Genomic DNA, 17,641 nt, shown 5'->3' on the forward strand with positions numbered 1-17,641 from the left:
GCAAGTAGGGGCAAATGCCAGACACTTATAAAACCATCATATCTTGTGAGACTCACTCACTATCAAGAGAACAGCATGGGGGAAACCACAATCATGATTCAATTACCTACCATCTGGTCTCTCCCTAGACACCTAGGGATTATCGAGATTACAATTCAAGATGAGATTTTGTTGGGGACACAAAGTCTAACCATATCAGTGTGTGTGTGTGTGTGTGTGTGTGTGTGTTCTAGAGGTGAGGGGTGTGTGTGTATTCTAGAGGTAAGGAGACTGTGTGTGTTCTAGAGGTGAGGGGTGTGCGTTCTAGAGGTGAGGGAGGTGTGTGTGTTCTAGAGGTGAGGGGTGTGTCTTCTAGAGGTGAGAGGTGTGTGTTCTAGAGGTGAAGGGGGTGTGTGTGTTCTAGAGGTGAGGGGTGTGTGTGTGTGTTCTAGAGGTGAGGGGTGTGTGTGTGTGTTCTAAAGGTGAGAGGTGTGTATGTTCTAGAGGTGAGGGGTGTGTATGTGTGTTCTAGAGGTGAGGTGTGTGTGTTCTAGAGGTGAGGGGTGTCTGTGTGTTCTAGAGGTGAGGGGTGTGTGTGTGTGTTCTAGAGGTGAGGGTGTGTGTGTGTGTATTCCAGAGGTGAGGGGTGTGTGTTCTAGAGGTGAGATGTGTGTGTGTGTTCTAGAGGTGAGGGGTGTGTGTGTGTGTTCTAGAGGTAAGGGGTGTGTGTTCTAGAGGTGAGGGAGGTGTGTGTGTGTATTCTAGAGGTGAGAGGTGTGTGTGTGTTCTAGAGGTGAGGGGTGTGTGTGTGTTCTAGAGGTGAGGAGTGTGTGTGTGTTCTAGAGGTGAGGGGTGTGTGTTCTAGAGGTGAGGGGGGTGTGTGTGTGTTCTAGAGGTGAGGGGTGTGTGTGTGTTCTAGAGGTGAGGGGGGTACGTGTTTGTTCTAGAGGTGAGGTGTGTGTGTGTTCTAGAGGTGAGGGGTGTGTGTTCTAGAGGTGAGATGTGTGTGTGTGTGTTCTAGAGGTGAGGGGTGTATGTTCTAGAGGTGGGGGGGTGTGTGTGTTCTAGAGGTGAGAGGTGTTTTAGAGGTGAGATGTGTATTTGTTCTAGAGGTGAGGGGTGTGTGTGTGTGTTCTAGAGGTGAGGGGTGTGTGTGTGTATTCTAGAGGTGAGGGGTGTGTGTGTGTTCTAGAGGTGAGGGGGGGTACGTGTTTGTTCTAGAGGTGAGGGGTGTGTGTGTGTTCTAGAGGTGAGGGGTGTGTGTGTGTTCTAGAGGTGAGGGGTGTGTGTTCTAGAGGTGAGGTGTGTGTGTGTGTTCTAGAGGTGAGGGGTGTATGTTCTAGAGGTGAGGGGGGTGTGTGTGTTCTAGAGGTGAGAGGTGTTTTAGAGGTGAGATGTGTATTTGTTCTAGAGGTGAGGGGTGTGTGTGTGTGTTCTAGAGGTGAGGGGGGTGTGTGTGTGTTCTAGAGGTGAGATATGTGTGTGTTTATTCTAGAGGTGAGGGGGATGTGTATGTGTAGTCTAGAGGTGAGCGGTGTGTGTGTGTGTGTGTGTGGTCTGGAGGTGAGGGATGTGTGTGTGGTCTAGAGGTGTGGGGTGTATGTGTGTGTGAGTGTGAAGGAGGGTGGAGAGGTATCCCTCTAGAAGTGAGGGTGGGGTAGAGGTGAACTGGGTAACAGCCCATTGCCACCCAGCAGATGTTCGGTCTGAGCCCTCAGAACCCAGAATGTGGTCTCAGGTTGAATTCCTTGAGTCCAGTCCTTCCGGAATTCAAATTTCAGAACCCCTAAATCTGGAGGATTTCTGAAGTTTGGGTCTTTCTTACCAGTGCTGCATTTCTTACTGATTTTTGTTCCTTCTGTGGGCCCCCCTTTTCTTGTGTTTGCGATGTCTTTCTTGTGCTGATCGTTTTTACTGTCGCACATTTCAGGCAAATAAAAAACAGCAGAGAATAATATAAGAACCACCTGTGTTACACACCACCCAGTATGAGAAACAGAAAGTCACAAATGCCGTGGGAAATATTTTTTGAAAACTAGGATGGACCTCAAGAGGGGCTGGCACTGGAGGGTGCACCTGCTTTGCCAGGGGTGGAAGCCTCTTGCAGCGTTGGACCTCCCTCCTAACATCACACATCCTGCTGGCTGGCCTGGCCTGGCCTCACCTGGTCCCCGAGGTCCACAGTGGACCTGAACAACGAGACTGCCCCCACTGTTAGTTCTAAATGAAGAGGCACCTGCTGTATAGTTGACTGAAATTGTCACCTCCTGCTAGGTGCCATTTCTACTCGTCTTTGTGAGCCTGGGGGCAAGGCTGTATTCCTTAGCTCTGAGAAATCTGTGCAGTGCCTTCTGAGAGGCAATTCCAGTGTCAGATTTCTGAATCTGTCACCTGAGCCGTGATAATTTGTTGTCCTTTTTGTAAGCCTACTTCCACAGAGTCACTATATGACAAAATCTCTTGTAGAGCTCTTAGAGAAATGGAAATACTTCACATTACATCGTGATGTGCATGTGTGTGTTCTTCCCAACTTGTACTTTTGCACAGGAACAAGAACTGCACAGCCATCTGGGAAGCCTTTAAAGTGGCGCTGGACAAGGATCCCTGCTCCGTGCTTCCCTCGGACTATGACCTTTTTATTAACTTGTCCAGGCACTCTATTCCCAGAGATAAGGTAATGCTACAACCGTCTTGGGTAAAACTTTGTTCTCTGTCTCTACAGAAGTGGATGGTGCATGGGCCAGGTGTGAGATTAGCTGTCCCCTGCATCCTGCAATGTCACAGAAACATCAAACAGCACACATAATGTGTGTGCTGAGCTCTCTGTGGGAAGCTAGCTTTGTTTCTGTATTAGTCCGTTGTCACATTGCTATAAAGAAATGCCTGAGACTGGGTAATTTATAAAGAAAAGAGGTTTAATTGGTTTCACAGTTCCACAGGCTGTACAGGAAGAATGGCAACATCTACTTCTGGGAGGCCTCTGGGAGCTTTTACTCCAGTGGAAGGCAAAGTGGGAGCAGGTGTCTTACATGGCACGAGCAGGACCAAGGGCAGAGGGAGGTGCCACAGGCTTGTAAATAACTGGATCTTCTGAGAACTCCACCAGGAGAACAGCACCAATGGGGGAAATCCACCCCCATAATCCAATCACGTTGCACCAGGCCCCACCTCTAACATAGGGGATTACAATTTGACAAGAGACATAAATCCAAACCATATCAGTTTCCAACAGTGGTTCTAGATCTCCAGCTGGTTGTGGGCAGAAGAAAATTTCCTAGGTTTGCAAGTCAGTGTGAGAATCAGCACAGGGACATAAGGACATGGCCGTACCTGTCACACTGGGCCTCCACATCTGGTCAATTCTAAATAACCTTCATCCTAACTGGCCCAATGGCCTGAACCTTGAGTAATTCAGAAAACTCTCAATCTCAGTATCCTTCTGGGAGACCAGTCTCTCCATTTAATGGGTCTTAAGATTATATTTATTCAGTACCAGTTGATTTAAGAAAACCACATATCTATATTCTGTCTACACTCTAAGGTCTAATAAAGTGAAAATAAATGAGAAAATTTCCATAAAACCCTTGCTTAAAAAAATACCTCAAGTTTAAAGAATGCTAGACACCATTTTTGTTTCTGTGACATAAACATTCTTAACCTGATTTTTTCCACTGTGTGTTATTTGTAAAGGCAAGTAAGTGGAACTGTGAGGTTCAAAGATAGAAGAGACTGAAAACATGATTTTGAGTATATGCTGTTCTTTGAACCTCGCTGTCTTCCTGTCACTAAAAGCGCGGAAGCCAACTTTTTTACCTTCTCTTTCAGAGATTCGGTGCTAGTTGATGAACTCAGTAAATACTTCCTGGGCTATTTGTTTGCCCAGTCATTGGTGCTAAGGGTTAAGGCTGTAACAGTGAAAAACAGCCCCCACCCTTGGGGACCTTCTAGTCTAAATATAAACTGATTGGACTACTGAGGATCAGATGAAATAGTGACTGGGGCATTTGGGTTATTGTTATATGAAAACACTATAGTGGAAACTATGAAGTATAATATGAAAGCAATGTGTTTTTGAGGCACTTGACACTTTAGGAAGTGCTTTCTGTGGCTTCATATTATCCTGGCCACAGCTGTGGAAGAAGATAAAGGGCTCATGCTCTGCATTTTCCAGAAGTAGAAACTGAGAAACAGGGAGATTGCATGCCTTGGTCAAGATTACATATCTAATACATGACAGAGCCAGGATTCCAGCCCAGGTCCCTTGATCATTCTTAATGTAGGGAATCTTACCACATGCATGTATATTTAGTACTAGTGAGAAAATATTCCATTAACATTTGCACGATACCCTGGGAATAAAGGGAGGAGAGATGCTAGCAGTCTTTGAATGAATAAATAAAGACAACGAATAAGAACGTTCAGTTGTTGTGCAGCAGGTCAGAGTTGAATGAGAACTGGATTGCCCGACCTGCCTTGATAATGCTGTGCCTGAAGAGTCTGATTTTGTGTTGTATTTTGATGTTTTGTTTGTCTTTCCTTAGTCCCTGTTCTGGGAAAATAGCCACCTCCTTGTTAACAGCTTTGCAGGAAACACCCGTCGTTTTATGCCCCTGAGTGATGTTCTGTATGGCAGGGTTGCAGATTTCTTGAGCTGGTGTCGACAGAAAAATGCCTCTGGTAAGACTCCTGCACAAATCACAGGAGACTTAAGAGCTCCTATTGACTATGCATTACCATTTGTGCTAAATGCTTTCATATGCATTTATTTCACTTGATCCTCTCCAAGTCCTCTGAAATAAGTGACAAGAATAGTTAATAATAACAATACTGGAGAATACTTATCTTTTGCGGGTGCCAGTCTAAGCACTTTGTGTGTGTGTGTGTGTGTGTATACACATATATACATATAAATGAGTGTGTGTGTGTGTATATATATATATACACTCATTTAATGCCCACAACAGCCTCATGGGATCCTATCATAATCCCCATTTTGATAAATGAGGAAACTGAGGCACAGCAAGATTAAGAAAACTGCTCGGGGGGCATAGCTAGTAAGCAGCAGACAGTCTGACTCCACAGCCCATTTTCTCAAGCTTGCACAACTCTGCCTTACTATCCTCACTTGTCCAGAGGGGGAAGCTGAGGCTTAGAGAGGTTAAATGACTGGAAGTGGTAAGGCTGGGTCTCAGCCCTGTCCTGATGGATTCTGAAGCCTGTGCTCTTTAACACCACTCCAGGCCGCCGGCAGATATTTCGAGATCCAAGTTACAAGGAAAGTTAGAGTCACAAGAGCTGGCCTGAATGCTCTGCAAACTCTCCTCATTCATCCAACCGTGGTGCTAGGAGCTGGAGACACAGCAGTCCCTATCTTCGGGGAGCTTATAGTCTCATGGGGGGCATTAGCTCGAGTGATATAATGCAGGAAAAATGGTGTTCTGAGGAGTAGCAGAGTGAGACACCAGCCTCACCAGGGCATCAGGGAAGCTTCAGGAGGGACGCTAGCAAGGAAAGGAGGTGAGGGAGTGTTCCCATCATGAAGACTGGAGATCCTTCCTGGGTATCAGAGTCACTTCAAAAGTTAACTTAATATCAGGCCGGGCATGGTGGCTCACGCCTGTAATCCCAGCACTTTGGGAGCCCAAGGTGAGTGGATCATTTGAGGTCACGAGTTCGAGATCAGCCTGGCCAACATGAAGAAACCCCATCTCTACTAAAAATACAAAAAAATTAGCCAAGTGTGGTGGTGCATGCCTGTAATCACAGCTACTCAGGAGGCTGAGGCAGGAGAAACCCTCGAACCCTGGAGATGGAGGTTGCACTGAGGTGAGATCACACCACTGCACTCTAACCTGGACAGCAGAGTGAGACTCGGCACAAAAACGAAAAAAAAGAGTTAACCTGATATCAGTTCTGTTTATTTCTGCTCCATTTGTCCATCAAACTAAAATTTATAGTGTCTACTATGTGCTTGACCCTCATCTTCTAGACAGTAGGAACACAGCAGAGAATGAAAGAGGAAATTAATACCCCATGCTTACATTATAGGAGGGCAGAAAAAACAATAAACAGGCAAGTGAAATATATAGTCTGTCTTAAGATTATAAGGACTATGGAGAAAAATAAAACAGGTAATAAGGACAAAAAAGGTTGAGAGTGGAGGGCTGGGGAGAGGAAAGTGTTGCATTTTTACCTAGATGCCTAAGGAAAACCTCACTGAGAGGCTGATATTTGAACAACGAGATGAGAAAGAACATTTTCTGACGGGAGAACAGCAATTGCAGAGACCCTGAGGTGGGAGCATGTGTGACATATTTAACAGCAAAGAGGACAGTGGGCAAAGAGGAAAATGCAAGCTATGAGGCTGGAGGAATAAAGGAGGGCCTGGTGGCACAGGATGTTGTGAGGCCTCTGCTTTTCACTGTGAGTGAGATGGGCAGCATTGCAGGTTCCAGGTCAAATGGACACAGCCAATCTTTCAATGGAGAATTTCCAGGAAGTTTTTGTTTGATGATGCTGCAGAGGGTGGGGAGAAGGAGGGGAGGAATGTGATGAAAAACACATAAAGAAAGGAAGAGCATTCCAGAAAACCACCAGTTATTTCTTCCTCACTTCGCTGCCCTTTTCTATCTATGCCCTCCTATCAGGGCTCTTTGTGTCAGAAAGAAGCGAACTCCAGCAGTTCAGGTCAGCCAAATAACTGTATGTGTATGTCATGGAATCCTGTGGGGCCAGTAGCAATGGTGATGAGGTTTTTTATTTATTGACCCAGAAAGAGGCATATTTTTAAGCGAAAAATAAACTTACATAACCCTGTGATAGGTATGAGGCTATTCAAATAGAAACACATATACACAATACATCTATGAAAATATACACACAGAAAAAAGTCAAGAAAATAGCAAACCCAAACCATTGACAGCAGCTCTTTTTTATTTTATTTATTTTTATTTTAAAATCAGTGTTATTTTTTGAGACAGGGTCTCACTCTGCCGCCCAGGCTGGAATGCAGTGGTGTGATCCTAGCTCATTGCAGCCTTGAACTCCTGTGCTCAAGGGATCCTCTTGCCTCAGCCTCTTAAGTAGCTAGACTACAGGCACACACCACCACACTAGGCTGTTTTTAAAATTATTTTTGTAGACATATGGTCTTGTCATGTTGCCCAGGCTGGTCTTGAACTCCTGACTTCAAATAATCCTCATGCCTCAGCCTCCCAAAGCACTGGGATTACAGGCATGAGCCACTGTACCTGGCCTTGGTTCTTTTTTCAAATTTTTATTTTTATTTTATTTTTGATTGACAGATGAAAATTATATATATTTATGGCATACAATGTGATGTTTTGATACATATATACATTGTGTAATAATCAAATCAGGGTAATTAGCATATCCATCATCTTAAACATTTACTATTTCTTTGTGGTGAGACATTCAAAATCCTCTCTACTAGTTATTTTGAAATATGCATACACTATTGTTAGCTATAGCCACTCTATTGTGCATTACAGCCCCAGCGCTTATTCCTCCTATGTAACTGTAACATTGTTGACCAGCCTCTTCCCATCTCCCTTATCCATTCCCCTTCCCAGCCTCTGGTAGCCACTATTCTACCCCCAACTTCTATGACATCTGCTTTTGAAGATTCCACTTTCAAGTGAGATCATGCAATATTTGTTTTCCTGTACCTGGCTTATTTCACTTGACATAATGTCCTCCAGGTTCATCCATGTTGTTGCAAATGGCTCAATAGTATTCCGTTATGTATATATGCCATATTTTCTTTTTTTTTAATGGAGTCTCTGTCTGTCGCCCAGGCCAGAGTACAGTGGCACGATCTCAGCTCACTGCAGCCTCCGCCCCCCAGGTTCAAGCAATTCTCCTGCCTCAGCCTCCTGAGTAGCTGGGACTACAGGTGCATGCCACCACACCCAGTTACTTTTTGTATTTTTAGTAGAGATGGGGTTTCACCATGTTGGCCAGTCTGGTCTTGAACTCCTGACCTCAGGTAATCCACCCACCTCGGCTTCCTAAAATGCTGAGATTACAGGCATGAGCCACTGTGCTCGGTCTATTTTCTTGTCTATTAATCAGTTGATGGACACAGATTGATTCTGTATTTTGGCTATTATGAATAATGCCATTAATAGCAGTTCTTGCTAGGAATATGAGGTCAACTTGTAAATCAGAAATTTTTTTTCTTTATAGAGTATATGGTAAGCATGTTCCACATCCCATTGATCTGCTGGGGTCTTTAATCTGTCCTTAAACATTTTTAAATGTAATATATTTTGACATTTTGTATATTTTTCAATTGTATAAAATTTCTGTTCTCTGGCTAAGCATTATCGCTCTTAATCCTTTTTTTTCCTTGCGTTTACTACTAAGATAATGGCTAACGATTTAATTTTTGGAGACGGCACTTCTCCCAATAAAGCAAAGGGTTTTTGTTGCTGTTTGTGGGTTTTTAAACATTACTTTACTAGTGCTCCAGGAGAGAAATAACCCAGCTAATATGCTGAGGCTCAGTGGTCAGCTAGGCTCACTCACTAGCCAGCTATTGAGTTCTCTGCCTTCCTCACATTTGTGGTGAGAAAAATGACCAACGTCTTTAGTATCATGGACAAGGTGGTCCCTCACTAGGCTCCTTGTGGATCAAGTGGGAAGAACTGTGGATGTTAAACTTGTACACATTGTACAGAATGGAGGCTAAGTACGTGTCATGGAACTGGGATATATTGTAAGTTAATTCTTCTCTGAGATAGATAATCTTTGGAATAAAATGTGTTTGTCTACTTACCCCTTAGGACTCGATTACCAATCCTGCCCTACATCAGAAGACTGTGAAAATAATCCTGTGGATTCCTTTTGGAAAAGGGCATCCATCCAGGTAATGCTGGGATGATATCTGAGTGGTTGAGCGTGTGTGGGACCCATAGAGATGGAACACAGTGATTCAGAGTCTGGGCCCCAGGTCATCAATCAACTTCTCTGAGCCTCACTTTCCACTTTTACCACATCATGATTCATGCTCTTTGCTATATAAAGTTGTGAGAATTTAAGGAAATAAAATGCTTAATGCAGTGCCTGGCACAGAGAAAACATTCCATAAATGTTCACTATGCATGAGGCTTTTAATTAGTCATTATTATTTCCATTATGTCATGGTTATCATTAGTATTTCAAAGCAATGATTTCGATTGCTACATAAAATGGGGCAACTCCTGCTTTATGGAAGACCCTAGTACACCTGAGATCAAGTTGTGGGGATCAGAAATGTTCACAAGACTAATATTAACGGGAGAGGAACTGATAGGAGATGGAGGATAAGCTGGAGACACAGAAATGGTCCCCTGAAGGTAGGTCTGTTTCCCAGAGAATGATGTCACCAGAACTGATGACAGCTATCAGTAGCTATAGCATGCCAGTGACTACAGAATTCTCTGTCATGAGAATCAGAATAAAGATTACAAATAAAGAGGGTTAAGTTCTTAGTTCAGTGCCTGGCAAAGAGCTGTTGACTATTAAACATTAGCTAGGTTGACCAGGTGGATGTCAGGGCACTTCCGCCCACCACTGTCAACCCCATTTCAGGACTATCCATGTCTTTTTTGGTCTCATCTTCTACCCTAGATCCTCAGGTGTCCACTAGGTAGATTGTTAGTCAGGGTGAGAAGGACCTTGGCCAAATCCTCCATGGTGGCTGCAGTTTGGAGCTAAGCAGAGGATCCCTCCCAGATAAAACATATTCTGTTTATTACTGTGCTCTGCTGCCTACCCCAAGAGAGCACCATTTGCTCCCACTACCTGTAGGTTTCATCTTGAGCACAGACTTCAGTCAGTTGGCAGCAGCTGCCAGAGCCCTTCATTGAGAACTGGGAGGCTACAGAGATGTCCTCATCTGAAAGTGGGATCAAACAGTAACTCAGGGGAGATGTCAGCATTACATGTAAAGGAACCATTTATTTTACCCAGTGGGTCTGCCAGACTTTCAAGTGTGTGCTGCAAACCACCACCTTATACTTCCTCCAATTCTATAATGGAAATCTAATACTAGTGCCCACATTTTTTGAGCCCTTGGCATTTGCTGTGTAGTCGAAGCATGAGGAGAATTAGTGTGGTATAGTGATGAGAAGCAGATTTGAACCTTAGCAGATAAGTATTCAATAAATGTTAGCAGTTATTATTTTAAATATTTTCATCTTTTTTTTTTTGAGACAGAGTCTCACTCTGTCGATCTCAGCTCACTGCAACCTCCGCCTCCCGGGTTCAAGTGATTCTTCTGCCTCAGTCTCCTGAGTAGCTAGAACTACAGGCGCGTGCCACCATGCCCAGCTAATTTTTGTATTTTTAGTAGAGATAGGGTTTCACCATATTGGCCAGGCTGGTCTCGAACTCCTGACCTCGTGATCTGCCCGCCTCAGCCTCCCAAAGTGCTGGGATTAAAGGCGTGAGCCACTGTGCCTGGCCAAATATTTTCATCTTTATGACAATTATATGAGGCAGAGACTTTTATCAGGTAATAACGTAATAAAATACCTTATTTTACAGATAATAAAGTAAGGTACAGAGAGGTCAAGAAGCTTGACTAGGGTTATGGAACTGACAAGTAGGGGAGCTAGGATTTGAAACCAGGCAGGCTGACTCGAGATCAGACTTTCAATCACAACGTTATACAGCCTCATTGCATCTGCATACTTTTTATTTTTATTTTTATCTTTTTTTTTTTTTTTTTTTTTTTTTTTTGAGACAGAGTCTCTCTGTGTCACCCAGGCTGGAGTGCAGTGGCACATTCTCAGCTCACTGCAACCTCCACCTCCCAGGTTCAAGCAATTCTCCCACATCAGCCTCCCGAGTAGCTGGGACTGCAGGTGCGTGTCACCACGCCCAGCTAATTTTTGCATTTTTAGTTGAGACAGGTTTTTGCCATGTTAGCCAGGCTGGTCTCAAACTCCTGACCTCAGGTGATCTGCCCACCTCAGTCTCCCAAAATGCTGAGATTACAGGCATGAGCCACCATGCCTGGCTCTGCACACATTTTTTTTAAAAATATTTTTTTTCTTTTTGTCAGTGTAATAGCTGCTCATAATAGTGATTGACACATACAGAAAATATAAATTAATCACCCACATTCCTACCACCTAAAGGCAACCCATTTAGCATAGTGGTGACCAGGTATTGGCATTTAAGAATTTAACTATGACTGTTAGCACTATTTGGAAGCAATCTGAGACATGGATAACATGGAGTATATTGTTTGATATTGAGTATCGTTTTGCTAGGGAATGAACCCAGCCACCTATACATCAGTGCCACATATTTCACCTCTACACCTCCTTCATTCTACTATAAACATTTTATGAGGGAAATTACATGCTCCAGTAGTATTTTGAAGTGGAGATTTTGGAATTTCTGTAGACCTGTCGCTCCGTTGGGAATCCTAGACTTCGGCCCATGTATTTTTAACACAGTAAAGCTCATGCTCCTCCAACGACTGTTGCATTTTGCTTTGAAAGTAAGCACTTCCTATGCTATTGCAAATACTGTAGACTTTTACTAATGGCTGGTTAATATTTCAGACACTTAAGTATCACAGTTTACTTACCATCCCCTTGTTAAGTATTTGGTATTGGTTATAATATTTCAGTATTACAAAGAATGCTGCACCACACATCTTTGTGCACAATGCTCCTGGTAGTCCTTAGTGCTGTTTGCCAGATAATTCTGGCTTGTCTTTTGAGCCCACCGTTTGCACTTCCCTGCCTCATGAAATTATTTACATGTGACTTACACTGGCCAATCAGTTGCAAGCGGGAGTGATGTGTGTGACTTTTGGGTGGAAGCCTTTAAGAAGTGGTCCATGATTTGTCACTGTCTCCTCCCTTTCCTGGCAATCAGAGATTTTGCAGATGTGTCCCAGAATGAGGACACGTGCAACAAAACCCCAGTGGGCCTGTGATAAACATGTAGTGTGAGCATGATATAAATCATTGTTGTTTTAAAGTCACTGCAGTTTCGAGGTTCTTTGCTAAGGGAGCATAACCTACTTTATTATAGCTGATAAGATACTGCATATTTTCTATTATCTTCTTGGGGTAGATTCCCACACATGGATTACTGAGTCTATGAGTTTTTTGACATTTCAAGGCAATTTGCTTTCCAAAATAAACCAATTTGCATTTCTACTAAGCCATATGAAATGCCACATTTATCATATCCTTGCCATTATTTAGAACTGACGATTTGTAAAAATGCTCATTTCATAGCAGAAAAATGTCACGTCTTTATTTGCTAAAAATACTTGGTTCTTCTCATAGTATTCAAAGGATAGTTCTGGGGTGATCCACGTCATGCTGAATGGTTCAGAGCCAACAGGAGCCTATCCCATCAAAGGGTAAGAACACCAGCACATTCAAACACAACAGAGAATGCCCAAATATTTATTTAATTGTTTTAAACAGAGGCTAAAGAAAATTATCCTAGTCCCCATCTCATGCTTGCTTCTGTAAATTCAGGTAAAGCAAAACAGATGAATGACCTGGTGATCAGAGCCATGTCTATAGAGTTAAACCATTAACAGCTGATGAATACTGGAATAAAAAGTAAACTAAAAATAAAAGCTAAAGAAGAAAAACTTCTAAAAGCCCTTTATTTTTTAAAGAAGAGTAATGATAAATTAACTAAAAACTGAAATGGAAAAAATATCATATTGCTTTAGGGCTTTAAGAAATGTTTCTCAGTTTTTTTGCAGATTATGAAATTCCAAACCTCCAGAAGGAAAAGATTACACGAATTGAGATCTGGGTTATGCATGAAATTGGGGGACCCAATGTGTAAGTTATGGTGATATTGATGATGATAATTGCACAAATTTGTTTTTCTTGATTATGATATGATCAAGTTCGTTTAACATTTTCAGTTTGGGGGAAATGACAGCCTTCTTTGTTTCTAACGGGGTTGGTAGAGAAAGACAGAAGCTTGACTTCCTGGGAATGCCACTAGTCAGTCCTGAGCCCAGAGAGAAAACCTCCTTTATCCGGGATATTCTTCTCAGCCAGCAAAGACGGTGTTCCTTTCTGAGTGACTTGGGTAGCTTTGGATGGGCGAGTTCCTTATGCATTTGTGAGGGTCTAAGTCATTTTCTCCTTCTGGTCATTTGAAATTCAAAAGCCCTCACCAGTGGTTCTCAGAATTAACCTAAGGACTCTATAATTAAGATGTCATTCTCAGAGAACAACCAGCTCTTCAACTGGGTCTTGAATAACTGGTTAAGAAAACTTTTATGATCCACATTTTCTGGGAAGCCACATGAGTTTATATGTAAATGCAAACTTAAACTCATCCTTCTCAGCAGTGAAGGGCACTGCTGGCACAAACTCAAGATAAAAAAGTTAAATTGATTTGGTTTAAAGAAAAGCCAACGAGGCCACAGCCTAAATAAAGCTGGACAGCCATGATGGAGCTTCAGAAACAAGCTGGGGCCTTGTCCTTCGGAACAGTCCCTCTGTGCTACCTGGAGGAAGGTATTACTAACCCCAAGGAGTGGAGGTCCCATTGAAAGTGTTTAGGAGAACCTCAGTGAATTCCCTGTGTCTGTGTCAGCCCCCAGGACTCTCTAAGACTCACCATATAAGGGGTTATTTTTCCCCTGTCCCTTGGGCAATAGATCGTGATAAATTTGCAAACTACTTAATTATACCAAGATCTGCATTCCCCTTCTCAGAAGACAAATTATACTTATTTTTGCATGAAAAATGCATATCGTTGGTCTAATTTTTGTGAGAAGTTGCTCTGTCTAGAAGTTATACTTGCTTGTTATTTTACTGTATCTGTCAGAGGAAGCACAAAACCTACCTCTAATGAGATAAGGGGATTGGCATTCAACGTCATCTCAGCCCATCATTTCTGCTGTATGAGAGGTTACAAAAGGAGTCAGAGCACCTGGTAGTACATTTGAGCCACAGGGTGGAGGTGCAGGTCATGATCTAAGGAAGTAGGACTCTTGGCTCACATTTTAGGGAAAACATATTAGCACCATAGTTAATAAAATTATAATGTATTAGGGATTATTATTGTTAAATAAGTAGATTTTAGCTGCTCTTGTCACACAAAAAAGTAACTATGTGAGATGATAGATGGTTAATCTGCTTTGCTATAATAACCAATTTACTATCTATATGTATCTAATGACATCATGCTGTACATCTCAAATATACAAAATAAAACTTATTTAAAAAATAAAACTCATAAGCAAAGAGCTAAACACAGCATGGCTAACACCTGATTGTGTTTAGCATGGTTTGGGCTGCCTTTATCCAAATAAACAGTTTATAGTTATTTATTTATTTATTTATTTATTTATTTATTTTTTGAGACAGAATTTCACCTTGTTGCCCAGGCTGGAGTGTAGTGCAACCTCAGCCTCCCGAGTTCAAGTGATTCTCCTGACTCAACCTCCTGACTGCTGGGATTACAGGTGTCCACTAGCACGTCCAGCTGATTTTTTGTATTTTAGTAGAGGCAAGGTTTCACCATGTTGGCCAGGCTGGTCTCGAATTGCTGAACTCAGGTGATCCACCTACCTCAGCCTCCCAAAGTGCTAGGATTACAGGGGTGAACCACCATGCCCAGCCTTTATAGTTATTTTAATAACACATTCACTTATCTCTGTGTCCAGGTGTCCTGCAGCCTAAATGTCATTGCTTACTGAAAAAAAAATTCTAAGTAGTGAGCCTGGCCCAGAGTAAGGCATTGTCCCAGGTATTGGCAAAGTTCTAAAAAATGATGTTATTCAACACTGTGCTTTCTTCATTCCTGTAATGCCTGGAATTCCACTTCTGTAAAAATTTCCAGTTGCTCATTTCCTCCCTGTACACTCCCACTCTATTAATTTTATGGTGGTGAGGCTGTTTATCATCCCATTTCATGTAAAGTCAGGGTCCTGTTTGTAATATATCGTGCCTAATAACCACAGTTGGTGGTGGTGTGTATCTACCTCTGTTTGCATTTGTAAATTCTCCCTGCTTGATTGTGACCATTACTGAAAGCAGGTAAGAATCACTGTTGGAAACACATGAAAAAATGCTCATCATCACTCACCATCAGAGAAATGCAAATCAAATCCACAATGAGATACCATCTCACACCAGTTAGAATGGCAATCATTAAAAAATCAGGAAACAACAGGTGCTGGAGAGGATGTGGAGAAATAGGAACACTTTTACACTGTTGGTGGGACTGTAAACTAGTTCAACCATTGTGGAAAACAATGTGGCGATCCCTCAAGGATCTAGAACTAGAAATATCATTTGACCCAGTCATCCCATTACTGGGTATATACCCAAAGGATTATAAATCATGCTGCTATAAAGACACATGCACACGTATGTTTATTGCAGCACTATTCACAATAGCAAAGACTTGGAATCAATCCAAATGTCCATCAGTGACAGACTGGATTAAGAAAATGTGGCACATATACACCATGGAATACTATGCAGCCAAAAAAAAAAAAAAAAAAAAAAAAGAATGAGTTTGTGTCCTTTGTAGGGACATGGATGCAGCTGGAAACCATCATTCTCAGCAAACTATCGCAAGAACAGAAAACCAAACACCGCATGTTCTCACTCATAGGTGGGAAATGAACAATGAGATGACTTGGACACAGGAAGGGGAACATCACACACCGGGGCCTATTGTGGGGAGGGGGGAGGGGGAAGGGATAGCATTAGGAGATATACCTAATGTAAATGATGATATAATGGGTGCAGCACAGCAACATGGCACATGTATACGTACGTAACAAACCTGCACGTTGTGCACATGTACCCTAGAACTTAAAGTATAATAATAATAAACACACACACACACACACACACACACAATCACTGTTGGTATGAGTGTGGGAAATTGCCACTCTCATACTTTATCAGGGTGTAATTTGGCCATTCATATAAAAGCCTTAAACTGGATTCAAATCTTTGATGCCAGAAAACCTACTTTCAGGAATTTATACCAACGGAACAAATAATTAATAATGTGTATGAAAATGAAGTTCCAGTCAGTGACTGTCTGGGCTGGTGGCATGGGAGGTAAGAATTTACCAAGACAGTTGTAGGTAAAGAAAGACAGATTTATTAGAGAAAGTATGAAAATATGTTGCAAGGGTGCAACTGGCAGGTCAGCAAGAGACAAGCTGACTGCAGGGAGACAAAGGCTTACTGGGAATTTTACAGAATGGTGCTTGTGCTGTGTGCTGAAGAGCACTTGTGCAGTTCTGATAACACCAAGGTTGCAGTGAGCTAACTTGCCTTTTTCTATCAGCTGAGCGTCTGGTGATAGGTGGCCTTGGGAAGGTTGTGAGTTATTTGTGCAGGAATCCTATGTGCCCTGGACCATGAAGAAGGTAGACGGGTCTACATGAAGAAGGTAGACCTGGACCATGAAGAAGGTAGACAAAGCTTATCTGCTTTGTCTTTTTGCTTTCCCCTGCTCCTGCCAGCCTGACTCCGTTTTCCTAATTAGGACTCCACACCAACAAAGTTTGTTCTAGTGTAAATGGCATTGAAATAAAAGAATCGACCTAGGTCTTCAACAAGAGAGGATGGGTTCTATGAGTGTTGGTCTGTTTATGTAAGGGAGACCATGCTGGAGCTAAAAATAATGGCAGAGAAGTGTGTGTGTTTGTATGTGTGTGTGTGCAGACGGGACCTAAAACAGACTACAAAACACATTGGATAGCAGAGACCCATTGCTGTATTTTTAAAATCTTGCAGAAATAAATATATTTTAAAAGTCTAGACCTATATACACCAAAATGTTAACAGCAGCTATCTCTAGGGGTGTGAGATTTGGGGTAATTTTAAAAAATTTTTGTTTATTTGCATTTTCTAATATTTTTAAATCTGTATGTTTTGGTGGTTACTTAAAACTTCAAATGAATATACTGTAGTGTAGGGTGAACAAATTGGCAGGTAGCAATGTGCCGAGCCCCTGGAGCACATTGCAGATATGTGTCACTGTCTGGGGACAGACTACACAGGTGGCTGACACCACATGCATGCACTGGCCCTGGCTTTCCCAGCGCTCCCGGCTGCCCAGCTTCAGGTCCGGTTCTGGGGTCTTCAGAGCATCATCTCCTGGGCCCTGCAGGTTTACCAGAAGCAGCCCTCTTTAAACCAGAGACATTCCTCTTTTCTTTCTGGGAGTAGAATATCCAGGAGCACATGGTCAAAAGAAATTATAATTATCCCAGAAACAACTTCCTCTTCCACCTCTTATTTGCTTACTTTTTAATTATGTATTTTTATGTTTTAGGGAATCCTGCGGGGAAGGCACCATGAAAGTCCTAGAAAAGAGGCTGAAGGACATGGGGTTCCAGTACAGCTGTATTAATGATTACCGGTAGGTGGCCTATATATCAATGTGTACTTGTAGAGGCGGTGTGTGATTTTGGAGGAGGTGGGCTGCCAAAAAGGTATTGCTGGTTCTCAGCTCTGAAGGCCATGGGGTGGTGTCTTCTGGGTGGCCTCTTGGTGTGGAGGCAAGGAGTACCTTCTGGCCTGGGTTTGGCCAGGGCCCCACCTACTGCTGTCCAGAGTCCATCTTCATGGCATTTAAAGGACACACAGAGCAGCACTTTCTCATTTGCTCATGCCTAGTT

The 17,641-nt window shown here is 42.6% G+C and overlaps 1 protein-coding gene across 2 annotated transcripts in view; it reads left to right on the plus strand.

The window, feature by feature from the left end:
- Positions 1 to 17,641, plus strand: part of BST1 (bone marrow stromal cell antigen 1) — a 57,898-nt gene that overhangs the window by 27,119 nt on the left and 13,138 nt on the right. For both annotated transcript variants that reach the window (XM_078003173.1, XM_015138084.3), the window contains 6 exons: positions 2,527 to 2,653; positions 4,521 to 4,656; positions 8,787 to 8,869; positions 12,297 to 12,373; positions 12,720 to 12,812; positions 17,296 to 17,382. In XM_078003173.1, the coding sequence (XP_077859299.1) occupies positions 2,527 to 2,653; positions 4,521 to 4,656; positions 8,787 to 8,869; positions 12,297 to 12,373; positions 12,720 to 12,812; positions 17,296 to 17,382 (603 nt within the window). The remainder of the gene's footprint in view (positions 1 to 2,526; positions 2,654 to 4,520; positions 4,657 to 8,786; positions 8,870 to 12,296; positions 12,374 to 12,719; positions 12,813 to 17,295; positions 17,383 to 17,641) is intronic.

This window comes from Macaca mulatta, chromosome 5 (genome assembly GCF_049350105.2).
Source record: "Macaca mulatta isolate MMU2019108-1 chromosome 5, T2T-MMU8v2.0, whole genome shotgun sequence".
Classification (NCBI taxonomy): domain Eukaryota; kingdom Metazoa; phylum Chordata; class Mammalia; order Primates; family Cercopithecidae; genus Macaca; species Macaca mulatta.